Raw genomic sequence first — 27,590 nt, 5'->3', positions numbered from 1 at the left:
GTTTATCAATATTGAATTTCATCTGCCATTTTGTTATGTAGTCACCCACTTTTATGAAAGCCTTTTGTAACTCTTCACAGTCAGCTTTGGACTAAACTACCATAAAAGCCCAATTATCCAGCACTCAGATAACTGGCAAGTTCATTTAACTTGTATGCCTGGCAGCAGGGGGTGGAGATGCCAGGGGGAGACAGTACAGCAGGGTCAGCTGCTGGACCCAGCTCAAATACCCAGCACATTTTATTATCCAGCATCACAAGAATACTGAATAATAAAGCTTGTACTGTATCTTGAATATTTTTGTATCATCTGCAAACTTTGCCTTGTCATTGTTTTCCTGCTTTTCCCAGACCATTTATGAATCTACTGAACATTTGTTCTAGTACAGATCCTAGGGGCGGGGAGGGACTCTCGTATTTACTGGTTTCCTCATAGAGCTCTCCATTCTGAATATGGATCACTTATTCCTACCCTTTGTTTCCTACTTCTTAACCAGCTTCTGGTCCACGAGAGGACCTTCCCTCTTATCCCATAATCACTTACTTTGCTTAAGAGCCTTTATTGTGGGGTTTCATGAAAGGGTTTCAAAAGAGTCCACTATTATTTATATCTCTCAGAATTCTAATAGATTCGTAAAGGGAAATTCATGCCTTGCAAGGACATATGGGCTATGTCTACACTAGTGTTTTGTCAACAAAACTTGTGTGTGGATGCTCCACAGGTTGTCAACAAAGCCCAAGATGAGTTTTGTTGACAAAAAAAGCTGTGTAGACACTCCGGGGCCGGTGGGGGGCGGGCCTTTGTTGATAGAGCAGATCAAAAGGTCAAGCTGCTTTTATGTGTGGACACGATCTGCCTACAGAAGAAGTTTTGTTAGACCATCACTTCCAACAGTAACTTCTGTAGACAGAGGCTTCTAGTATAGACAGCCACACACTCTTTCCCAACAAACCATGTTGATTTGTGTCTGAAGTCCTATTTTTTGCTTGATACTCAAGTTAAGGCTTACCAACCTGTAAGTGCTAGGATCACTGCCAAAGTCTCTTTTTTCAAAAGGGCATCAATTGGCTATCCTCCAATCAACTAGTACAGAGAATGATTTTAAGCAACAGGTTTCACACCAGTTAGTAGTTTTGCAATTTCATATTTGAGTTCCTTCAGAACTCTTGCATGACTACCTTGTAGTTTCCCAGTGACTGACTTCTATTTTTGAATAAGTTGTTCCAAAAGCTTCTGCAGTTAGTTGCTCTTCATTCTTTTGTTACCTGTCTAATTGTACTTTTATCCTTGACATGCCAGAGTTTATGCTCCTGTTTTCCTAAGTAGAACGTGATGTCAAGCTTTTGAAAGACTTTTGCCTCTTCCTCTTTCACTCATGGTGGCATTTTCTTAATTTACTTATTCTCTTTTAATTGGGGTATATGTTTAATTTGGAGGACAAGAGCACAGTCTTAAACTATTGGCCACTTAATTTTAAGGAAAGGTGGTGACAACAGAAGAATCCCCAGTCCAGGACAACATGAAGCTGCCAACCATAAGGGAAGGCTCTGCATAGGTTGCAGCTAAGCAGAAAAGGCCCAACTCCTTCATAACCAGTGAAGTCAATTTTTCCTTGCACAGTAGGGCTTGTGTCACTAGGAAAAGGGAAAGTAGTACAGAGTTCCAGGTGTAGCTCAAGTCTTGACATAGCAGAGGTGCAAGCAGAAGTATAAAAGTCAACTGTAGGAATCCTTAAAGTAGACAAAATGGACCCTGTAGTGTGGAATGATGCCTTAGAAATTTGACATAAGTCAGCTAAATTGGACCTAATCTCTTAGTGTAGGCCAAGCCTAAGACCCATAAATTTCCCCTAAGTATAGTGGCTCTGGTGCTCTTTTGAGCCAAACTTGAGTTTGGGGATTCCCCCCACAACAAAAGTAATTGTGGAACACATTGTTGGGAACTAGTTTAAGGGAGTGCATAATTGTGTATGAAATTTAAAGTAAGTTGGGAAACTAATGCTCTTCTAGTTCATGCCATTCCTACAGGCAAATTGCATAATACTATTCAACTAAATTACCATCTTAAATTAGTTTCAACTTTGCAGAGTTGCACCAAGGGCTGTATATGAAAACTTTTCCCACAAACACATTGCTGGCCTCTTGGCATTACACAGCTTCCTGCCACTCTGTGCAGCATTCCCGATAATCATTTATGTTCACTAGATGGCATTTTTCCAAAATGTTACCACAGATGACAAACTGTATGGACACCAGCCACCAATTTTAATCTTTACCACCTGACTTTCCATCCTACAACTAAGGGGTGTTCACCTGGGCTTAAAATTGAACATTAGGACTGTCAAGATATTAAAAGTAGTTATTAGCTGCACTATTAAAATAGTGCCATTTATTTAATTTAATGTTTTCTGGTTTTCAACTACCTTGATTTCAAATACACTATGTACAGTTCTCACTATCTTATTACAAGTATTTGCAGTTTACCTTGTACAAGTACTGCAATACAATCGCTATCAGGAAAATTGAATTTAAATGTAGAATTATGTAAAAAATATTTTCAAAAATAAAACAAAGCATGAAGGAGCATGTGGCCTTTAGCTTATCTAGCACATAACTACTTTGCAATGGTAGCTACCAAAGTCCCATGTAAATGTCTCTTCTCACCTTCTGGCGACGTTCATAAGACGCAAGCAGCATTATCTCCTGCAAAGGTAAACAAGCTTGTTTGTCTGAACGATTGGCTGATCAAGAAGTAGGATTGAGGGGGATTGTACTACAGCACTTGTATGTGGGGAATTGAAAAATACTAATCATTTATGGCATGAATATTTGTAATCAAAAATACCAAGTGATCAGCGTAAGTCTTGTATTCTGTATTGTATCCGAAATAAGCATATTTGAAAATGTAGTAACATCCAAAAATTTAACAGTGCAATTAAAACTATGATTAATTTGAGTTAAATGCAACTGACAGCCCTAATATACAATAAACTCCTTCATATCCAGCAGACCTGGAACTGGGAGGATGCCAGATGCTCAAATATTCTGGATACTAGGGAGTTATACCTAGCAATGCATAACACTAAAGAAAAACAAGATTAGACACTAAGCAACAAATGTATGCAGAGTATTTTATTTACCAACAGTAAAAGTGTACCCTGTAAAAATCTATACTGTATCTGCTGTATTTATCTGTATTTACTTTCACTCTACTGTACTCATGGAAAACATAACTAAAATTTACTTATGGTTAAAGGGCCAGTTATTTGAGAGTTCTGGATAATAGAATGCTGTATATGAAAGAATTTATTGTAGTTCTCACAAAGCACCCCCCCACCCAAAACAAAAACAAAGCCCACCGTCACACTTCCTACTGGTAATGCTGGTCTCACTCAGACACTTCTCAACTTTTTACATCTCATACACCGTTCCATATTCCTACCTATGACTTCCCAACATTACCATGTTAAACAATTCCTTTGCACACGTATTTCAAGACTGGTTCAGACAGGCCCCAAAGCTAATGCAGGTTGACCCTCTCTCATCCAGCAAACGCCATAATCCAGCATGATTTTAGTCAGCCGGATGACCACTTCTCATAGGTGTGGCCAAATTTCCTGGGATCCCATAAAGCTTGTTTACTGTCACCAGTCCTGGCTGTTACTTAGCTGTAATTTACTCCTAAATGTCTTCTAAGAGCCCATTAAGCAGTGAAAGTGCTGGTAATATGCTAGAAAATATTAACCTCCCCTTGTCCAGCAAATTCCCTCGTGCAGCACCGGTCAAGTTTGCAGGGTGTGGATGGAGAGAGGTTCAACCTGTAATGCAGTGTCTATTCCCTGATGCCAGTGTGGTTCACAATCAAAGCTGGAAAACCTACTGTAATGGATCAATCCACAGGAAGGAAGTTGTTTTCAGGTGAGCCTAGAATTTCTCCTAGTTTTCAATACACAGATGAAGAGAAGTAGGACGAAGCAAAACACTAGGGCTGTGTCCAGACTAGCCCCCAACTTCAAAGGGGGCATGGTAATTAGGGTGTTAACCAATGAAGTACTGTGGAGTAAAGGGACTTCAAAGTAGGGCAGGCACTTCGAAGTACCCATGCCTACGCGCAAACCGGCACTTCGAAGTTTCACACTTCAAAGATGCCATGGGGGAAATTTAGCCAAATGAAGTGGTGCATATGCACCACAGCAGTTCATTATAGTCCCCCAACACCCTAATTACCATGCCCCCTTCAAAGCTGGGGGCTAGTCTAGACACAGCCTAGTAGAATTTTGCTATTGTATTAGCTCTTTTGCTACTGCAGGATAGCAAACTACTGTATGAACAAGTCTCAATTCTACGACGTGCAGAGTGCCCCTTTGCTCACACTAACGATGAAGCGGAGAGCACTGGACCCTTGTTTCCCTTCCCCCATGAAAAGGCACAGAAAGGCAACTTTCCTTAATGGATATGCAAGTTAGAGAACTGCTTGTCTAATACACCATTCCCTCTTCTGGATGCGGTCAGCAAGCCTCTATTCCGCTTGGGACCCAGAACACAAATGTTTGTCATTAACCCAGATAGATCTCTTACAAGAAATCAGCAGGGCCTATGCAGAGGTGATGGTATGATCCGATTCCTGTGTTCTACATAGCTGACTTTCTTTATGCATCTGCACAGGAAGGTTTTCCTGGAACAGAAGCATAGGGCATTCTGTACAACCTAATTACTTCACCTACACTTGAGATGTAAGAGCACAACTGTTTAGCATCTATGGGTAGGGAAATTGAGACACAGACTATATGACAAAACAAGTCAATAGCAGTTGCAAGTATGGCTCTTTGCTCCCAGTCTTATTCCTCAAAAGGACATGAGTAATGCTGCATAGCAGCCATTGTCATCCCTAGTCGTGACTCCCAGGCAGAAGTAGTTCTCCCAGCAAGCTGGTGTGTGGCCCTAAAATGTTGTTTGAAGGCAAGAACAAGGTCACTATATAATCAAGCGTTTGCTCATGGGACACAAGACTTGAAATCTACTCAACTTCTGAAAGCTGAATTGGGAAGTTGGTTTAGAACAAGTAGAGGTAGGAGAAAAGGGGATCCAGTATCACCGAGTACCTTCATCATGCACCTGGAGAGCAATGGACAAGACCAAGAAAGAAGTAGAAGGGATATTGGTGCATGGGATGAGTATTAACAACTTGAGGTTTACCGATGATATAGTTAAAGGAAGATGAAGAGAAGCTAGTGAGAACAGTGCAGGTGATAAACAAGGAAGGGAAGTGGTACGGACTGATTATGAATATCAATAAAACAAAGAATGGTATTTGGAGATAAGGAAATAGGAAGGACAATCAGCGTAGATGGTGATCAAACTAGAGAATGTAGGGAAGTTTACGTATCTGGTGAGCAATATGATGTATGATCTAGAATGTAAGAATGAAATCGTGACTAGAATATCTAAAGCAAGGGAGTTTGAAGGTGATGGAGAAGATCTGGAATGGGGAGCTAGTCTACAGAAACAAATCCATTCTGCACTGGACAGGGAAAGATGGAAGCATCAGACACCAGAGGGCATTGAGCCTGTGGTTGTAGATGAGTGACACTTCACTCTCTTAGCAGATTGTGAAGACCCACAAAATAGCAAGGGTACTCCAACCTTGTAGAAGCCAGCAAGGGTCTGTTAACCCAGGACACCATTCCAGCTCCTTGGATAAGACAGACTTGATTCACTGCACTTGTCTCCCTGCCACACAAAGCCCTCTGCCGAAGTTCAAAGATGGTGGATGGGGCTTTGGTTTACGTACAGGCAAGATGCCTGCTGATATCCCTACCTCTCCATTAGACAGGGGAAAGACCCTTTTATTGCCCCTATGATTCCTGGGGAGGAAGGCCCCTGCTGTTGCCTCTCTGGGAAGAGAAGGGAATCTCTTTCCATTATTGTTCCAAGCCGGGGGACTAGTGTGGCTAGCGCCCCCAATTGCCTTTTCAGAACTCTGGCAGCTAAGTCTGAGGTGAACAACAGAAGAGGAATGCTTCTTCCCCTCCAGTCAGGCTTCATATCCTCATCCGCCCCAGGAAGGTATGAAAGATAAGAGCCCCTGAAGAAAGATGCAGGGACAGTGCTGTTCTAGGACTCCCCCTCTCTCCCTTTGCCATAGCTCAGGCCAGGCTCGTTTCTCAGTGGCACTGCTGCAGGACCCCATCCCTGTCTTCCCTCTCCCAACATACACGACAAATACGTTTTATCTTCTAGCTCTGAAGTGTCTAACAAAGTTTCCCAGATCCTGTGTTAGAGGGGAGGGAATTATGGACATGAGGCTCTGCTAGGATAAGCTAGTAAATACAGTGCTGAAAACCATTCACAGACGATGAGACAGATTATGGCAGAAAACACAGTACTGTAACTGAAGATGGGATGGAGAAAAAAGAGCAGGAAACCAAATACTGAAGACAACATAGGGTAATACAGGTCATGGCTTATCATAGAGGGGGAGTGGTATGAGGATTACTAGCCCTTTTGTTTTGCGGGGAATATTTATAAGACTCTTTGAACATGTGTGCATTATTTCCTGAATGAGAGGAAGGGGATAAAGTTGAAATGGACATTTGGAAAACATAACTGCAACTCATGTTCAGACTCAGATATTCACTGGCTTCCATAGTTTGCAGCATAAAGATGTCTTTGTCTACGTCCCAGAAAAAGTGACATTTACACCCCCCCCCCCCCACCTTCTTTGTAAAGATGGATCAGTTTCCAAATACATGTCCGGTGACTAACAGGAGCACCAGCTACTCAACACAAGTACAGATTTTCCCTTCCAACTTACAGCTGTTTTGACTAGATTACACAGGTGGTGGAAGCAGCATAGAGCCCTACACTATGGATCAGACTAAAGTCTAAACAGGAAGTTGTTCCCATTGTTTTTTTGGTTGATGAAGTTACTGTCTTGTAAATCCTGACTACTAAACTTCCATCTTCCTGAGGAACCAGAGTAGGGCTTCTTGTGGTAGAACCATTCCAGCAGTAAAAACACTTCTACTGTCAAGAGAAATGTGTATACAAGTATGGTATATTTAGGAAGGTTTCAAATGCCTTAATGCTTTAAGGAGGTTAATTATACAGTTGATTTTTGCCCTGCCCCCACACTTCATTTAACTCACATTTTATTCATGTCAGTAACTTTCTTTTCCTCCTCCGCCACAGTGGAATAGCTGGGCACACAGATTACTTTTGTAGCAGTTATGTGTCTGAAGCCTGCATGCCCTTCAGATGCACTGAGATGCCTGCCAAGAATTAATATGCTGCTTACCACAGCACAGCAGACATTGGGTGGGGTCTAATGCAAGAAGCATAAAGGGATGATGCAGTAGTCTAGGGGGAAGGAAGCTGGGGATTACAAAAAAGGAACCCATTTTTAGGAGAGGAATTAGTGCGATGATCGTAAGAAGCTAGTCCTCTATTTTTTTTTTAGACTCACACTGACACAAACTGCAATTAAGGCAAATAGCTTATTCAGCCAGGCCATATCTGAACTTCACATAACATCTATTCAGAAAAAAATATGTCTACTGGATTTTATCACTTTCTGTATAGAATATGTTCTGAAAAGTAAGATTCTATACTGGTATTCCTTAGAGGCTAGAAGAGGGAAACTGCTCATGTAATGGACTAATAATATGGAAATTTGCACTGATTACGCTGTCACATGTTTTAGGGAGGATGGCTGATGCCAGAAATAAGCTTAAGCTTTGAAGACGCTTTTCAGTATTTCATACATACCCAAGCACAACAAACTGCTTGAAGCTATTAATGTATTTAAAGAGAGAGAGAGAGAGAGAGTGTACCAGTGATAAAAGTCAAACGATATACTTAAAGAATAGTCAGAATGGTAGCGCTGTTAATCTGTATGTTCACAAATAAAAAGCAGTCCTGTAGCACCATGAAGACTAACAAGTTTATTAGGTAATGAGCTTTCGTAGGTAAGACCCACTTCTGAAGAGTGTGCACAAACACACAGAGCAAACTTGTCAATTTAGTAGAAGGAAAAAAGCAATCAACTTGTATTTTTCAACAAAAATAAGATTGTTTCTGCTTTAAGTAGGACATTAATGTTTTCAAGCTCACATATATGGGAAAAGTCAAAATAATTTTACAGTTTAGGTTAACTTCAGTTTGTCAGGCACAAAATTTATGCAAGTGAGAACAGACAAAGTACAATGCAGAGTCATGACTAAAGAATTTTAGTTTTTCAAATAGATCTAGGAGGTTCAGGCGACATCCAAAATGTCACTTCCTGATTTCATTGTACATGTTCACTTTGCTACTTAACAGTGATCCTTATTTCATACAGTAGACCCAGCAGTAGTAAGCAAAGTTACCCCACCAGCCAAAGCAAACAATACCAAGTGCTTTGTAAGGAAGAAAGTTGTTCCTGCCCATGATCCATTCTCAGTCATTGTAAATCAAGCATGTGCTCAGTTTACAATGGGTGAGAATACACAGCAATCCTGGTTTCACATGACTGTGAATCACTGCTATCTCAACAGCTAGTCTTAGGGTACATCTACATTACACAGTACATTAACCCAGTCAGGGTTAAACTTCTGGGGTTTGATTTTGTACCCCAGTGGGGATGTGGGAAATCAAACTATCAGGATCAACAGTCTGCCCCATATTCCTCAATCTTGTGAGGAGTAAGGGAGGTAGGAGAGTTTCCCTGGTTGACCTCCTTCAGTGAGGATAGAGAGGTAAGTCTACCACAGATAAGTAGATTCCAGATATGTAATTGCCATAGCTGGAACTGTGTATCTAGGATCAACTTTAAAGTCTAGCGTAGACCTGGCCTTACTCAATTACCCTTGTGGAGTTATTCAGAGCAGTTACAATGCAAAGATATGGCAGTGCCACTGGAAAAAATATGGTTCAAAAATATTCTGAATATTTCTAGAAAGCTCTGTGTGATTAGAAGACTGTTCAGTATTCGAAGGGTATGTCTTTACTAAGTTTTGTTGAGGAAACAAATGTTGACATACAGAAGTTGCCAAAAAAGTCAGAAGTATGTCTGTCAACAGATTGTGTCCACATCGTTGGCGCCCCGTCAACAGCAGGATCAATGCACTGTGGGAATGTTTCACACAGTGCCTGGTGACACCATCTGTTACTAAATGTTGTGGGACCACAGAAGAGAGCGCAGGATACCTTGGGACTGTGCAAAACATCCTAGCAAACATCTTTGTTCAGGGGCTTCCCGTGACCAACTGCCATTTTCTGCTGTAAAAATCTACAGTAAAAAAGAATGGATCCCACACTTTTCTTGCTTGCTCTGTTAGCTGTCATTAGGACTCCACACATGACAGCAGAGTTCATCTTTAACTTACTGACAGAGAAAGAAGACTGGGAGGAGCTTGACATGGTGTCCATATGCACTAGCAACTTACTACATTTGGCACTCACAGCAGCTATACAGGGTAGACCATCTCTTTGTGCTAGGGAAACTAACATGGATTGCTGGGATCATACCATCATGTAGGCATGGACTGAAGACCACTGGCTACAGAACTTGAGGATGCATACAATCAACCATCCTGGAGCTGTGTGCTGACCTGGCCCCTGAACTGTGGTGCGAGGACACCAGGATGAGCGCTGCCCTCTCGGTGGAGAAGCATGTGGCAACTGGTCTGTGGAAGCTGGAGATGCCCAATTGCTACTGGTCAGTTGCAAATCAGTTTGGAGTGGGGAAATCTACCAGCTAGAGCTGTAGTGCTGCAAGCGTGTAGGGTTATAATTTGCCTTCTGCTATGGTAGACCATGACTCTGAGGAATGTGCACAACAGTCGCTGGCTTTGCAGACATGCAATTTCCAACTGGGGAGTCCCCCACCCCACCCCACAGATGGCACACATTCCTGTTCGAGTGCCAGCTCACCTTGCCAAGTATATCAACAGGAAGGGATACTTAATGGTACTGCAGGTGCTTTGGTGTCTCTGAAATGCCCAAAGTTATCCAACGCAAGGTGGATTTCTGTTCCTCCATTACCCTCATCATGCATTCTGTCTCCTGCCTGGTTGTCCTTGCAGTAACTTGCCTTTCTTTCCCAGAGCTGTTCCCAACCTCTGCACTCGCTTGGAGATTGTTTTAGCACTTCATGAACCAAATCCTCTCTCTTCACACTGTGCAGTGCCTCAGATGGGTATCAAAGTTGGTTACTGAGCACAATGCACACACCCAAAAGACAAGTCTCTTATCAGATTCTTACATTGCTACATGTAATTTACAACCTCCTTTTCCAACATTTCCACTCACTGTCCTGCTGACCCTTGCAAGGAACTCACCTCAACAAGCATCTTAATCATGGCGAGGGAGGGGATAGGATAGAGGATGTACATGTGGACAAAAAAAAAAAAAAAACACACAAAAAAAAAAACCACCACATTCCCACCAGGGGTAGAAATTTCCTTTTACGGAAATGTAGTTCTGTTTATGCTACACTTCTCCACAGGTGGGTAACATACCGGCAGACATCTCCCTGCTTAAAGCAAGCAAAGCAACCATCCATGTGTGGAATACATGGTGTGTGCACTAAGACACATCTGGATGGTGTGCAGCATGAGTAGAAGACATACTCTGTTATCTGTACATGCTGTGCTAATCAGTTGGGTAGCATGTCAATCTCCCCTGGATGGCCAGCCAAGCACTAAGCTTACAAGGAACACTGGTTACACACCCTGTGCTCCCAATAAGCTGTGTTCATATATGGCCATGCAGGAAACATTCCTGTGCCACCCAGCTGATTAGCACAGCATGCACAAATGGCAGCATGTTCAGGTGCCCTTCTTCACCCCTTGCTCTGTCACACTGCTGTTCTGAGGAGGCATGGACCTGAGGAAGATCAGTGGTTGACAGTCAAACAACTGCTCCATGGGCAGCCTCATGACTGTTTTCAGGCGATGCAGCCAGTTAGCTCATCCATCTGGCCAATCAGTGCTTTGGTACAAAGTCTCGTATCAACTGTTTGGCCAGAAGCTGGGTCTGCTGTTTTCTCTCAGCATGGGATGGCTGCAGTTTCCAATCGCAGCTCTAACTATAGGCAGGTGAACCTTTCTCCAGGGCAGAGAGAGCTGGGCTGGAGTTAGGAGAGACACAGCCAGCTTCTTGGCTGGACAGCTATGGGGATGTGTGGGGGCGGGGGGGATAGAACAGCTTGGGTAAGCCAGCAGGTTCTCAGCTGGCTGCAGGGAACTGAGGCTGGGCAACAGGTGGGCAGCTTAGCAGCGTCTGGCATCCACCTTTGACAAAGATTGCCAAATCCCAGGTTCTGTTTACCCTGAGAGGCATTCTGAACTTCCAAGCCAAATCAGTAGCTTATTCACAGTCTATCCCCACAGACAGGCTAGATTACTCTTTGGGCACCCCAAACACTAAAGCTAAAAACACAAAACCACTCAAGTTTCTTTGCAAAGACCCCTTCCCCATCACTCACTCACATCCACTCCAAGCATGTTTCGACTGAGCTCTTATTTATATTTCATTCTTTGAGTAGCAAGCTCTAAGATGACCAACCTGTCCTGGCTGGATTAGTTACCTATAGGATAAGTTTAAAGAAGTTACCTGGATTTTTGTTTCTACTGGTTGTGCACACCTGTACATATCTTAGTGCACATAAGAGCTGCTCCTCCCAACACAGCCTCTACCTCTGTTGGAGGCAGCTTTTTAAATGTCAACAGGACAGCTCTCTCTCATTAGCACAGAGAGTCTTCACCAGACGCATAGTACAGCTGCAGCACACGACATACCCTTAGTCCTGCCTACTGAGGTAAGAGCTCACTCCATGTGTATCATCTCTCACAATTCCCCACCTTCCTTATATCCAGTATGGTGATTAGGTACATGAAAAAAAAATTCTTAAAAGGGAGAAGATAAAACTCTTAGATGCAGCCACTTAATTATATTCTCCACTACTTTGTTTTTCTGGTTGGTTTTTGGTCTGAACGTAGGACTTGTCTCAGTCCTCAGTGTCCCATTCGTTGGTTGTAATCTTCATTCCAAACTTTCCAGGTCCCTCTAATTTAGTTCTGCACCCCCACCCCATATTTTTCCTCTACTCTCCATTGTTGGTATTGTCTCCAATTTGTAGTTGAATGATGCACACCACAAAAAAAAAAAAAAGTGCAGTTGTAATGGTGCTTGCTTTTTTTTTTTAAAATAAAAAACCTGTGTCATTTAAGCCATGGATCGTACAACTACTAGTAGCAAGTGACACTATTTGAAGACTAGAAATATTGTTCAACCTTGTGTTCTGTAGAGCTATGTCTCTCAATTTTAAAGTTACTTATGAGTTGCTACGAAGATGTACCCTTTGGCTTAAATAAGCTTACAAAAATATAACTACTTTTTTAAAATATGGCCTTCTAAAAGCTGCACTCCAACAAAAATGCTCCAGGAAATGCTCAGTTAAGGTATCCCTACATATCCTCAAAAGTTTTAGGCAAAGAAAACCAAACCTCAAAACTTACAAATGGACAGTAAGGTTCTACAATAACTTTAGTCTCTTGACCCAAAAAACAGTAAGTTAGGATTATATGATTTCATGGCTCAATACTATATGGCTGAGTCTACACATGCCCCTTCCTTTCAAAAGGGGCGTGTTAATGAGCAGGTTTGAAAGATGCTACTGAGGCACTGCAATGAATATGCAGCACCTCATTAGCATAATGGCAGCCACAGCCATTCAAAAGTGTGGCTTTTTGAATCGTGCGCCACCCCTGGAGATGGGACCTTCCGAAAGGACCCCCCCCCCCAGTTTTTGAAAGCCCTTCCTATCTGGTGATTGGAAGAAGGGCTTTCAAAAACTGGTGGGGAGAGGTGTCCTTTCGGAAGGTCCCATCTCAATGGGCGGCACACGCTTCGAAAAGCCACACTTTCGAATGGCTGTGGCTGTCATTATGCTAATGAGGTGCTGCATATTCCTTGCAGTGCCTCATTAGCATCTTTCAAACCCGCTCATTAACATGCCCCTTTCGAAAGGAAGGGGCATGTGTAGACACAGGGTATACGTCCCTATTACTTCTGGGCTTAATGAAAAGCAGCTGATGGAGAAACCCAGTCTACCTATTAGTTGGGTTTCTTAAAGGAGTTTAGGAATTTTTCCAGGTTTAATATAAAAAAACTTCATAGTTCATTGTTGTCATTTGACAGAGAAACACATATTGATGACACCTGTCACTGTTCAGGGTTTTGAATCTTTATAGTGGAACTTATTTGGCCATCTTCCGCCACCCGTCAAGCAAGTTAAATTGCCACAGGTATCTACTTTACAACAAATTGGGAACCACCATTTAAGTCAGGGAATAGTGTTTACATATGTGTGAGCTAATGGGAAGGATGTAGTTGACTCGATCAGATCATTTAAAAAAGTCAGTTTTAAAAATATACATAATTATGTCTCACGTTAGCATTGTAATGCCTTAATGTTTTTGCTGCTTCATTAGAACTACCACCTCCCAAGCAGGTAGAAATTCTCTTCTGAGTTTTACAGTATATCCCAAGATACACAAGCTGTTTATTTTTCAGCTTTTATCTCCACTAGAAGTGTCAAAGCTTTATAAAAATTTGGCAAAATGCTTGTGCTGTCTCCCGTAACAGTTTCCTAAAGATTTTCCTCTACAGGTACATTAAAAAGCAATACATGTCTCCCAGATGTATTTCTTGATGCTCTCAAATAATTTAAGTTTGTTTCTCCTGATTTGAAGATTTGCTGGAGATGGTATTGTGGCTAGCAAAATAGAGACATATCATGCTGCCGATTATTAAGCAAATTCCCCATTGATTTATGGAAGTCTGCTTACTCAGGCTAAACGGTAGGTTTGGGCAATTTGAGCTTTATTTGGAAAAAGTTTTTTTTCCCTCTCCTTAGTCTGATTGCATGTGCTACCTTTTGAGATTTGCATACTCCCGTCATCTTATTAAAAAGGACTCCTCTGATTTGGAAGGTAAACATTCTTAGACACCAACTTATTCATAAGCTAAGTATGCCTTTAGACATCAGTGGTAGGGAGGGGAAAGGAACAGACTAGACAAAATAGCAACTATTTGCTAGTAACTAGTCATGGAAGTGTGGAGTTTATTAAAAAACAAAACTATATGCAGGACCTTGCTGCAGAAGGATCAGTTGCTTCCAGGTAACGGTTATCTGATTGGGAGCAGTAGGATGATGCTTTTCTCAAACTATAGCTGAATGCCCACTGATGTCGAAGGAACGTTTGCACAAAAACTGAGGATACAGTATTACCATCCCTAGGGAATGATTAAATTTCAGTTACTTGTTCGGTTCCTTGCCACATTCAGTACTGAGTGAGAACTATCAAAAAAAAGAGTCCAGTAGCACTTCAAAGCTAACAAAATAATTTATTAGGTGATGAGCTTTTGTGGGACAGACCAACTTCTTCAGGCCATAGCCATACCAGAACAGACTCCATATTTAAGGCACAGAGAACCAAAAATAGTAGTCAAGGGTGACAAATCAGAAAATTATTATCTAGGTGAGCAAATCAGAGAGGCGGGGGGGGGGGGGTTCAAGAATTAGAGTAAGCCAAGTATGCAAAAAGCTTCCTTTTAGGCCTGCAGCAATTGCTTTGCTGTCCCTCTTTGCTACTTTCCTTCTTCCCCACCAGGGTTTTTTTTTTTTTAATGCATATCCCTCTTTACAGAAACTGCTAGTCCTCCACCCATGGGCTTCACTTCTGTTTCACTGCTCAAATACGCAGAGCAATAATTAATATTTCAGCTCCTTTAAAAAAAAAAAAGCTCACCCTACAGTATTTCGGTCCCAAATCTGATTGAAATTCCAGGGGGACTGTGCATCTAAGGTGCCTTTGCTTAACATTGTGCTTGGCTTTAGAGTTAATATCTAAACAAGATTAATGGGAAGCATGGGGTTCACACCTATTAGTAGCTGATCCATGCTGTCTGCACACTCAGGAGGATCACACTCCATCACTATACATGTGTTCATCAGGGCACATTTAGGAGGTGTATTCTTCATGCCCTCAAGGGCTTGAAACTTAAAGAAAACCATCTTACAATTGAAACATGTCAAGTAAGATATGACTACATTATGCAGAGCTGACACGATCCACAGGGTCTGCTTAACTTTAGTCTGACATCCTTTTCTTAAAGAAGTCTTATTACTACCACTATAATTTGTTTTTGTCAAGTTAGAGAGAGATTTGTTCTAAAAATTAAGGCAAGGCTATTTCAAAAGAAATTGTAAAATTAAAATACTTCCATAATTTAACATTCAGGTTTTTCCATTGGTTATTATGGACAATGTTAAAGAAATAAAGAAGCAAACAATTAAAAAAACCTCTCATTAGAGCCAATCAATAGGAAATGCATTTTCTGCAGTGAGTTTACAAGTGTTCAGGGTAAATTAAAATATTGTCCCCCAAATCAAAATAGTTTGGTTTGTGGAACCAAACATGTTTAGCTGGGAGTTAAATGTTAACTTTTTATTTGCCTGATCTACTCTGGTACTTTATGTCCTCCATTCTCCCTCATGTGTAGGGCTCAGTGCCCCTCTGGTTGAATTGCTGCAGCATCTCATGGGAGTGGTAGTCTGACTGGGCAGCTTTGTCCCTAGAGGAGAATCAAGGCATGAAGCACTTGACCTACAACTCCGCAGAGGCAAGCCCACAGCAGCCAAGACAAATGCTGTTCAGTGATGGACTGAGACAAAATGAAATGTTTTATTCAGGAGTGTCCAAATATTTTGTTCAGAAGTCTTCAATCAAAGCAATGATAATTACAAAGAAACTTTTACATTCTATTCTGTGAAAAGTAACTATTTTGACCCATATCCTGACTTAGGTTTTATTTAAAAAAAAAAAAAACAAAAAAAAACAAAAAACAAATTTTCCATCAGAAAATTCCAATTTTTGATTAGTTCCATTGTTTTCACATCAATATTTTATAGAGACTGTACAATAATTTTAGATGCTAATGTTTACTAAAGATCTGCCCTTTTTTAATACCGATGCATCTCCAGTGAAGTTAACAGAGGTGAGGAAAAACTTTGGTCTACTAAATCAGAGAAAGGGTGGCAAAAAGATATAAACTGTGAATAGCAAATTCTAGTTTTGAGTCTGCTTTTGCATATTCTAACATTTGTTCCAGAAAGGTTGTTTGATTTGATTAGGAGGATCCAGTTTTGAACAATGCAACAATGGAAGCTTTCACTTTGCTTGCTACGGGGACTGCAACATTAACATTACACATTAAACCATTTGCTAAAAATTAACCATAGCAGATGGTTTATACCAGTATTTTTATGGATCTTTGTCAATACCAAGGTAAATATATTTAACTGCATATAATTTGCTCACTGTGGGTTGTAGCATCAAGCCTATCATATTGGGATGCCGGAGCTTGATTCCGAGATGGGCTGTACACGAAGGTTTACAGCTTTAACCTGATCTTAATCAGCACCAGCATGCATCCAGGATTTTGACAGAAAAATGGTTGCTGCATTGACCTTTTAGGCTAAAAGGGTCATGGAACAATATAGATTTCCATAGGAGTCATCAAGGGAAGAAACCAGAGTGCTCTTTGGAAATGAGATTGTTTAAGGCAGCTGTCAAATCTCAGATGCTATAATATACACACATTCTTCAAGATACAATCCACCTCTTCCCCTAGGAAGCCATTTTTTGCTCCATGTTTAGCTGTTCTTAAATTGAACTAGCTTATGCAAGGATGCAGAGATTCTTTGCTCTATGAAAGGAAAAAAATGCCTTAATCAGAAACATCTCTCCTCCCCTCAAACTACTCATCCTATGTAGAATGCTTTAAAGACTTCCTCCCCACTACTTAGCTACACCTAACTTCCTGCCCCCCCAGCCTAGCCTAGCCTAGCCCTCAGCCTAACCTAGAAGTGAGAAATTCTGTAATGCAGGATGGTGGGGCACTGTTCGTTAAAGGCAGGTAGGTCACTTACGTTCACATTCCCAATAGGAACTGCCTATCTTGGTTAATATTTTAAGGCGCAGATAAGGAGATTAGTGTATCTAGCAATTGTGCTTTGGGAAAAGATACGTGTATGGTTCCAGTCTCTTCTTTGCTCAGCTTGTGCACGTACAGCTACAGGAGCAGAATTCCACGATCAACGAGTGACAGCGGGTGCAAACCGCACGCAGTCGGAGTAGCTCCATGGCCTCTCCCCGCAGAGCTAGGGGAAACAGCCCCTAGGACCCTGCAAGGCACACTCCAGGCCCGCTCAGAGTTGCGCTTTTTAAAGGTTTGTTTGCTGCGCTCTAGCGCCTATCCCCGCTCCTCCTGCGCGTGCTGCCTCCGCGCGCCGCCGCTTCCGGCTGCGGAAGGCCACAAGCAGCATGTTACCGCAGTTTCTCTAATAGCCGCCACGGTTAGAATGGGGCTATGAGCTTGTTTTTAGCAACAGGCCAGCACGTTCTGGGCCAGTCGCGGCTCGTTACTTAGTGTAACCCACCACCACGCGTGGCCGCGGTGGGGTCCGAGGGCGCAGGGCCGACGCGCAAAAGCCGCGCTAAGGCGGCCCCAGCGCGGGCTAGGAGCTGGGGGTGGGAAGACTAGGGGCTCACGCGCACTTCGAAGAGTCACAACCAGTCCCCCGCTCGGCACTTCACAGCCTGGGGGAGCAGAGAGGCGCCGGGCGCAGCCCTGTCTGCAAAAAGAGAACGGAGGCCGAGACTCGGCCCCAGGCTAGGATGTCTCCCTAACCAGCACTCGGGATGCAGCTTGGAGGCGGCTATCCGGCACCGCAGCCGAGCCAGGCGCCCTCAGACGCGCACCAGCCTCTCGGCGCCACAGGCTGGCGCGACACCGCCGAGAGGCTGGCCCGCCTGCCGGGGTAGCGCCCTTCAGGCCGTCCCAGCTCAGATATGGGATTTGCAGCCAGTGCTAGCGCCAGGCTCGCTTCCCCTGCAACAACCCGCGTCCGACCGGGCGGGCGGACACGGCACTGCACGGCAGTTCCTTCGCACGTGGCGTCCCCCGCAAGCGCTGCCAGCCAGAGAGTCCACCAGCGCTGCGGGCCCGGTGCTTACCAGCCCCAGGGCTGCAGCCGCTGGGGGCGGGCGGCTTCGCCACCCCGCAGCGGGGGCTGTCACTGGGATACGGACAGAGAAGTCCGGCAGCAGCTCCGCTTCCATTACCGTATTTCTCTGCTACTGCGCTCAGTACTGTAGTCGCCGCCGCCACTCCTGCTCCTCCTCCGTCCTTGCCGCTCCCCTCTGCTTTCCCAGCGGCGGTCACCGGGGTGAGGCCGCGACGGCTCCGCCCCTACATTCCATTCCCTAGATGGTATCACAGAAGGCGGGGGGGGGTGCCGGCCCCACCCCCTTTTCCCACCACGCGAAGGGCGCGCCTAGGCTGGCGAGGCTGTGACGTCGACAGAGAAGGCCCCGCCCAGCCGCAATCTATGCTGATCAGCCGCGCACCCAGCTACCGCCGGGCCCGTTCTATTTATGTTTGTTGGCCTCGATTTGCATAGCCCCGCCCCTGACGGGAGGTGAGGCCACAGGCACCGCCCCTTTGTCCATACATGGCAGCGATGGGCGGGGCCGCCAGCCCGGCTGTCGGGCTCTCTCTTCCTGGTGCCGTTTATAGGGTACAGCCACTTCCGCTGTCTGCTTAGAAGCGGCGCGATCATGGCGGAGCGCGGTCAGCTCCCTCCCCCCGCGAAGCGCCTCTGCTGCAGACCTGGCTACGGCTCGGGGTGCAGGCCCGGACAGCGGGCAGGCGGTGGCGGCCCCGGCAGCGGGGCGCTCTGCGCCGGGCCCTCCTCCGCGGCCGCCGCCGCCGCCGCCCTGGGGCTGCTGCCGCTGGGTAAGACCCAGAGCCCCGAGTCGCTGCTGGACATCGCGGCGCGCAAGGTGGCGGAGAAGTGGCCCTTCCAGCGGGTGGAGGAGCGGTTCGAGCGCATCCCGGAGCCGGTGCAGCGCAGGATCGTGTACTGGTCCTTCCCCCGCAGCGAGAGGGAGATCTGCATGTACTCCTCCTTCAACACCGGCGCCGAGGACCCCGCCGCCCCCGGGGGGGCCGCCGCCGGCTCCGCGCCCGGCGGGGCTGCGGACCCCGCTGCCGCGGATGAGACCCGCCTGCCCTTCCGCAGGGGCATCGCTCTGCTGGACGGCGGCTGCGTCGACAACGTCCTGCAAGTCGGTGAGTCACTCGCCAGGGAGCCGGGCCGGCCACCCGCCGCCTCCCTCCCTCCTTCCGTCCGTCGCTCCGCCGCCAGCCTGTCACGCACCCACCTGTGATCCTGGCCCAGCCCTCGCCCGGGCCTGACCCGCGCCGCCGCTCCGGCGGGGCACTGCCGCCCTGCCCCAGCAGCCCGGCTCCGGGCCTGGTACTGCCGCTCGCCTCCTTCCCCGCCCCGCTGCCGGCTTGCACAGCTCCCGCTCCGCATCCCGGCCGGGCCACGGGCGGCTGCCGTCCGCCTCCCGCTGCCCGAGCTGCGCCCTGCCCTGCTCGGCGCCGCACTCTCCCCAGCCGCTGGTCCGGTCCGGTCCGGTCCCGGCCCTGTAACTCTTCCCACTCCCGCGCCGCCCCACGATCCGGGTCAGCGCCGGAGCCGGGGCTACAATAGAGGCGATGCCAAAGCCGCCGCCGCCGCCTGTGCCCCGCAGACCGGGCAGGGCGAGGAAATGAATCAGCAGAAGCCGCCCCGGCGGGGAGGGGCAGGGCCGGTTCCCCGGCGCGGAGGGGGCCGGGGCCGGGTGGGAACAAAGGCACCGACGGGGGAGCCGAGCCCGGGGCCGCCTGTGAATCAGCCCCGCTGCGCTGCGCTGCGCTGCGGGGAGGGGGTGGGTGGGAAAGCTGCCGCCGAGCGGAGCCAGCTCCGGCTGCCAGGACAGCCGCGGGGGGCGGGGAGCGGCTGGCTCCGGGGGGGCGGCGGTACGCGGGGTGCTGCCAGGCGCGCGGGGATGCGGCCGGTCCCCGCTGCACGACGGCGGCGGCGAAAGGGGAAGCGCTGTGCTGTGCTCGCCTGGCCGGGAACAATACTCCCGCGGCGGCTCCGCGCCCTCTCCGGGAGAGCGAGCTCCGGAGCCAGCTCCTCCCCTCGAGTGAGTTAAAAGGCTCGGGGGAGGGGGCGCCGGGTTGGGGGAGGGGTTAGGCCCATCAGTGAGAGAGCCGGAGGGGCTCCATGGCCGGCTCGCATTTTCCTGAGGGAAGGCTGCGGGCGCCTCTCCCGCGCTGCCTGGCTCGCTCGGCCGCGGAGATCACCCGCCCTCCCTGGCCCGTGGCGCTGGGAAGGCGGTCCGGGCCCTGCCGCTGCCCTGAGGCCAGCCGGGTTATCGTCGCCCCATAAAACTTCCGTGCAGGCAGAGGGGCTCTGCTGCTGGAGCCGGAGCCCTGGCTGCGTTGGGCTTAGCTGCCTTTATTTGTCAGTTGCGCATCTCCCATCGCCGTGAGGCAAGTCCCTGCGGTGGCGGAGGAGGAGGAAGACCTGGCACTTTGTTCTCATTTTCATGTTTATTTGTGTCCTTTTCAGTTTGCTGCCAGACCCCCGAAAGGGGAAGCCAAACAAAAGAGGCTCTTTATATCTTTTCATTGCCTGCAAAACAGTGAAGATTTGACAAAGGGGAAGAAGGACTAATGACTTAAAGCTGCACAATTCCATTTTCCCTCAAACAGACTTGCATAATCTTCCCCAATATGCAGTTTAAGCCTGAGCTTTTTCTCTTCCCTGTCAAGCTATCAGCTTTGAGCAGGACGTGATGACATTTTTAAACGGACTGAAACCAACAGCACAGCAGTTCACAATTCCCTCTTCTTCCAAATCATTTTAAACACAACTGGATCCCTTTTCTCCTTTTATTTATGTCTTGTTTTGTTTTTAAAGATTTAAGGGTGTGGAGCTTCTGATCCTAACGACCCAGTGGAATTTAAAATCTATTTAGTTTTGGATCTCGTAATTTTGCCTCACTGCCGTCTTTGGAGAAAATACAGTTGTTTTAATTCTGTCTGCCTTTGATTGGTATTTGAAGTCAAGCTACAAAAGTCACGTCTGCATGGTCATGTATTTTCGAAAGGCAGACTGTTGCTTTTTAACTAGGTTCAGGGCCCTTTCTGCCTAGAGGGAGGTTCAGCATTGAGAGGTTTTGTTTTTGTTTTTGTTTTAATCTAAGTTTCATCTTACTTTTTGGCTTTCTGTCTCTTTTCCAAGGGACTGAGGCACATCCATATATCCTCAGTGGTGGCAAAACCAGTTTTTTTTTCTTTTGGTTTGGTTGGCAGTACTGGCAATGTCTCTCTTTTCTTCACCGCCCCCCCCCCCCCCCCCACCTCCACTTGCCAGTGCTTGATTCTGCTTGCATGCAATGAGGAATGACAGGAGTGCACATAGGGAGGGTTTCTTGGCTGATTACATTTAAGCCAGGAATTCACTGTGAAAATAAAGCCAAGGGGCGATAAATAAAAGATGCAATCTTCTCTCAGAGACAGACACCCAGCATGGGCTTTGCTTTGCTTGCTTTCAGCTGTAGAAGAGGCCTCAGTGAGTAGCTGTGAAAGGGGGGAAAATAACTTTTTGTATAGCCTCAAAAGGGGAGGGGCAAGGAGCAACGTTGGCAAGGGTCAATGTGAAGAAAGAAAATACACATAAATACAATGTAACTTTTGACTGCTGCTCCTGGAACACTTAAATAACCTTCAAACAAATGCTGAACACACTGTTGAAAATACAATTCTTTTGGGAAGCTATTGAAAAGTAGCAGTGTATCAAAACCAGTGCTTTGAAACACAATGTCAATTGTTCTGATGGGGTGGAGGTTTTGTTTTGTAGGGTGTAGTAGAAACTTTTAGACAGGGGAGTATCCTCAATACTTCTGTAATTTGGGAACATTGTGTCAATCGGGCTGGTAAGGATTTTGTATTTGAAATGTTCCTGCCAGAGCAAAAAAGGTGTAAGCACAGGCAATTCCATTGGGATGAGTTGTATTGTTTGTAATGGCTGGAGAATGGAGTTGGCATCACCTAGGGTAGCAGAATAGGTCTCCCAATGCATAAATATATGTATTAGAAGTATTCAGTCTATACTATCCATTTCTTTTAAAACTGCTTATCATTAGGTGCCTTTTTATAAGGAACCTCTATTTTTGTAACACTGTGTCTCACATCTGTATTTGAAAGGAATACTTTGCACTAGCCTACTTGATGGCAATTGTATAAAGATTCTTAAATAATCCAAGAAGAAATCTCTAGTGTTGACTAGTGTATTTAAAAGGTAATTACACTGGATGTGATTAAGTTAATTTCATTTATAAGTATAAGTTATTTCAAAGAGTTTTTCTTGAAAGAGAATCTGTCAGTTTAAAAATCATACTTGGATCAAGAGTGAGAGAGAAGATCTGAGAGAACATGGATCAAAGATTGCAGGGAGAGACATCTTAAAAACAAAAACAGAGAGAGGAAAAATTTTCATTGTAAACAATTTAAATCACTAAATTGCATTTGCAATCCAAACATCACAACATGTGCATAGTATATTTAAAAATCTGGAGGGCAGATTGACCGACTGCCGAGAAAATAAATGTTCACTTGGCCAACTGGAAGACATGCCCAAAGCAAGAGGAAAATATAGATGGTAAAATGTAAATGTTCTCTGTGGGTCCTTGCTTGCTCACATTAGCTTCTGTTAAAGGCATTTACAGATAATCACAGAAGTAATAATAAATATAGATAAGAATGGTAGGGAGATGTCTTCCTGGAGAAGAAAAAATGCAAATTATAAAATTTGTTTAATGTTGATATTGTAAGCCAGCAACCTATCTTATTCTTCTTTTGAAAAGGGTTACTTCAGACGAGGTCTCTTCAATGAACAAGCTTGGATTCTAGACAGTGAAAACTTGTGAGATTAAGTTGGAGGAATGTAATTATCTCCAAAGAAACTTTACTTTGGTTTCGGCAGTATATAATGATGCATCAAGCACTCTATATATTCCCTTAGTTGGATTCTTAAATAAACTTCAGAGGACTTGCTCTTTTGTTTTTATTTTTGTCATACTGAGAAGAAACTTTTTTTTTTCCTGACTGGGATGTTTTATGGTCTATTTTATTGCTAAAGCTTAACTTTTAAAAAAAAAAAACAAAACCAAATACCTGCATACCTGAGCCCCTGTTTGGTAATGGCTGTCAAAAACACAAGTTGGTGTTTTCACCTATAACAGAATGCCTCATAAAACTATACAGCTCATTCCTTTTGTACAATTTTTCCTAAATTTATTTATAGTCAGTAACTTTCAAATCCTTTTATGGATCTAATACGTTAGATGCTTTGTTAATTTTCTACTTTTGGACAACTTTTTAAGGCTAGAACAGACTGCGGTGGTCATCTACTTCAGACTCCTGAATTTATTCCTTTTTGAACTGTAGCCTATTTTTGTAAATTTAGTCTTGATTCAAAAATTACCAATGATAGAGAATCCACAACATTTTGTGGTACATTGCTCCAAGGACTAATTACTTTCATTGTTTAAAAAGTTGCAAATTAGTCTATAAGGTGCCACAGGACTTCTTGTTGTTCTCAAAGATACAGACTAAAACAGCTACCTCTGTGATACTTATTTCCAGACTGAAATTCTGTGGCTTCAGCTTCCATGTTGAGGATCTTGTTATTCTTTTCTCTACTATATTGCAAAGACCATTGTCAATTTTTTGTTCCCTAGGTTCATGGAGCCAGTTAGAATATAGAGCCAGTTAGACAAATGTCATTGCCTTTGTTTCAAACTTTAATTGTTTGAGTTTCAACTGCATTGCGGTGAACAACTTTTTGACTGAGAGAGGCCACATTGAATATTTTCAGTAAAGTTTCCAAACAAACTTCATGCTGTGCTATGAACTGAAATCTGCAGATATGTCACTCTTTATCTAAACAAAGATGGCTGAAGCAATAATATTCAGCCGTTTTTGAAATCCGTAGTTCCTTCAGTTTAGCTAAAAATCTCCAAAATAGAGCATAATCCTTCTATTTCACTTTTTTTTTAAATTTAAAAAAGAAAAAACACAACACAAAACAAGTAGTCCTGTAGCACCTTAAAGACTTAACACTTTTATTTATTAGGTAATGAGCTTTTGTGGATAAGACTCACTTCTTCAGCTTCCTCTTTTTTAATTAAAGTTCCATCATTGTCCATCATCAGTGACTTTTTATGTGGCAAGGGGAAAAAAAAGGAAAGGGAAAAATACATAAAACTACCTGCCCCCTTTAAATGGGAAGTGTTTCTCCGCTGACTTGACAAAAGATACAAGCAGGGTTCCTGTAGCAGTCAGCCTGATGTTGAAATGGTTTTGCTTAGGAATATACGATTAAAGGAGATAATCTGCAACTTGTGTAATGCAGTACTGTGGTACTTAAGTAAACATGTGGGCCATGTCTGTGTGAGCCCAAAACTTCGAATTTTGAAGTTTACTAATGAAGTGCTGAAATACATATTCAGCGCCTCATTAGAATGCCAGCAGCCATGGCACTTCGAAATTGATGCGGCTCGCTGCCGCGCGGCCCGTCCACACAAGACTCCTTTTCGAAAGGACCCCAGCAACTTCAAAATCCCCTTATTCCTATCTGCTGTTAGGCTGTGTCAGATCCCCTTATTCCTATCTGCAAGCTGTGTCAACTTCAAAGTGCCGGGGCTGCTGGCATTCTAATGAGGAGCTGAATATGTATTTCAGCACTTCATTAGTAAACTTCAAAATGGCCATTCGCATGGCCATTTCAAAGTTTTGGGCTAGTGTAGACATAGCTGTGATGTTTGACTGTTTTTGTTTCAGAGTAAAGACTGCAATTAGGTCTGTAACGTAAGATTTGTATCGGTGAATGTCACTAAACATATACAAACAGATGAAAAATATTTCCATAGATGATAGGCAAATAAAGAAAAATACTGCTGAAGGATTTATAGGAGAATAAATTGTGTGATTTAGATTTTGAATTAGGGTCATTACAAATGGGCCACCAAACAGTGAAAACAGGTATCAGTTGTTGATTTCAGGATATTTATTTTGTATATTTGGACCCGATATTGGCAATTTCTTTAAGTTTTCTAAAAACTAACTTAGATGTTGAAATTGTCATTAAATAACTCACCACCCTAATTATGAAAATTTTAAATTGTAAATGTCTTAGGTGATTTGAATTCTTAATACAGGTTAAGTAGTGGTGGCCAGTATTTTCACATAAAGAACACATACCAATTAACTGATTTTTTTTTTTAAGATCTCTTGCCTCAAGGGAAGAGAACCTGAATTTATTTCAGTTTCCTTCTTACATTGGAAATCTAAGTAATTGATTAGGGAACAATGGAACTCTTCCCCTTCTCTTCTCCCTCCATCCCCCCCCCCATGGTGAGTGCAGACATTTTTAACAGGTTTTATTAACCTTGAAATGTTTCTAGAGAAAGTAGTGGTGTGTTCAACAAAGAACTATGAAATGTGGAAAACTAAATCTTTCTTTTGATAGGTCATTTATTTGAAAGAGTCTTTTCAAGTCATTTTTGAAGTGCCAGAAACTTTGCCCAAAAATAAAGCTATTCGTTTATAACATAAATATTAATGGTAGTATGACTTTAATAGAAAATTGTCACTACTTTTGTGTAAAGACACACAAAGTTCAAATGCTTTCTTTTAAACAAAAACAACTTTTGTTATACACAAATTGATTGTTTAATGGAAATATCCAATCCAAACATTTGTATGCCAGTTTTATAGAAATATATTTTATTATTTGGATTGACCTGATGAAATCATTTACCATTTCTTCTAGCTTAGGTTTACCTAGTATTCTTTTCTACTTGTTCCATGGCAGTCCTCCTCCTGCAGAATCATTGCTCTGCAAACAGACTTTGTACTCTGAGATTCGACAGGCAGAACCTTACACTTGCATTGATAGCAGATTGTTTCCCAAGCTTGAGATTTTTCCAAAGAATTCCAAAAAGACCATTTTCATTATAAAACTTGCCATCTCTCAAATTCTGATTAAGAAAATACGAGCTCCGCATATCATCAGATGTTTTGGTATGTAGCAATACTGGAACTAGAGCCGGTTGTCATGTCAGTAGCTGATTGGCTTATTTTTCCTCTGCAATCTAACTTTCAAAAATGAGCAGTTACAAGTGTGCTGTCTTTTCTGTGTTGTGCAGAAATTGAGAAGCTATTGGAAAGTCAAGGGCTAGATAAACTTCCTTGAAATTCAGTGACTTATTTAAGTTTTTTTAATATATATTTTACCGTGTATATAATTTGACTAGCGTCTATACCTGGTATTGGGTGGGTCCTTAACTAAAAGGTTTTATTTCTGCTACTGGTCCCACTGCCTACCTCTTCCTGGGTGGGCATGGGGATTGAGTTGGGCCACAACTGCTGGCCCACCCCCTGCGTGTCACCACTGCCCGTCATTGGAGGATGGAGGTGCCAGTGTGGACCAGAGCTCCAAGCCCCTCTGCTTGTCCTCGGGGGTGGGGAGCAGTTGGGTTGTGGCTCCCAGCCCCCACCACTTGTCCCTGGTGATGGGAGAGATTTGGCCCATGACTCCTGTCCTGCCTGTTCTCAGGTTGGGAAGCTGGGTCAGGCCACAGCTTCTGGCCCCCACTGCCTGTTTTTGAAAGTGGGGGTGGTTTGGACTGCAACTCCCAGTCTCGCTTCCTATTGTAGTGGGGGGCTGGCCATGGGGTGAGCTGAGAGGGGCAGTCTCCATCCCGAGATCAGCTGCTGACTGGGGGTTTGTGGGGGCTTAGGGGGTTCTGTGGCCCTGAGCCCAGTCCCATCCTGAGCTCCAAGGGGAAGGAAACAGGGAGGCTCGTGCCGGGATACAGCAATGGGCTTTCTGGTCCCAGCATGTAGGGAGGGCTGGCTGATGGGGTTGTGGGGGAGAAGCAGCGCTCCTTTTGTCAGGCACTGGGGGTGGAGGGGGCACTTACCCATCCAGAGGAAGGCAGGGTCAAGAGCCCTCTTTGCACATGGCCATTGTATTCCACTGCAGCTGCCCCCACTGCTCACTCTGCAGCATTGCTGTTCCCTACACTTGCTGCTCCATTAGTGAGTCTGAACTATGTCATCCTTCCTGTCAGTGCCCCTCCCTTTCCATGCTCTGGGAAATCCTGGGATTTCAGGCATTTCCCACTCTCCAAGCACAGCCGAACTGTGATCTTGGCTTAAGTTAAGTTTGTGGTCATAGCTCTTACAGTTTAAGGGGAGCTCTTGAACAAACAGAAAGACAGATGCATTCAAATATATAATAAAGTGAAATACGTGTAGCGGTGTTTTGATTGTACAGTGGGGAAAAAACACAGTACAGCAGTGAAACTGGCTGCAGGTATGAAGGATGGTCCACTTACAAAATGTTTCTACATAGTGGGTTAGCATTCAAATGTAACCTACCCAGCTGATCCAGTTGTGATGCAACAGTAATTCTTGATTTTGAAAACTGTGTCTCAAAATATTGGTGAAAATTTATTATAAAGAAACTGGAGAAGTAGCAGGCATTCAGATTTTTTATTTTAGAAGACTTGCTTTGGGAAGAAGTTTAACTACCTGTGAACTGGCAGTAAATAATATGCTGTGTATGTAAGGAGC

At 44.4% G+C, this 27,590-nt stretch overlaps 1 protein-coding gene across 1 annotated transcript in view; it reads left to right on the top strand.

The window, feature by feature from the left end:
• The first annotated feature begins 18,667 nt into the window (after window positions 1-18,667).
• ZSWIM6 (zinc finger SWIM-type containing 6) overlaps window positions 18,668-27,590 on the top strand; it is a 170,488-nt gene continuing 161,565 nt past the window's right edge. Inside the window, exon 1 of the mRNA XM_074995537.1 lies at window positions 18,668-19,181. Coding sequence (XP_074851638.1) covers window positions 18,668-19,181 — 514 coding nt within the window. The remainder of the gene's footprint in view (window positions 19,182-27,590) is intronic.

Source organism: Carettochelys insculpta, chromosome 5 (genome assembly GCF_033958435.1).
Source record: "Carettochelys insculpta isolate YL-2023 chromosome 5, ASM3395843v1, whole genome shotgun sequence".
Taxonomy (NCBI): domain Eukaryota; kingdom Metazoa; phylum Chordata; order Testudines; family Carettochelyidae; genus Carettochelys; species Carettochelys insculpta.
Note: the sequence above shows the minus strand (reverse complement) of the source record. Positions and strands in the feature narration are given on the sequence as shown.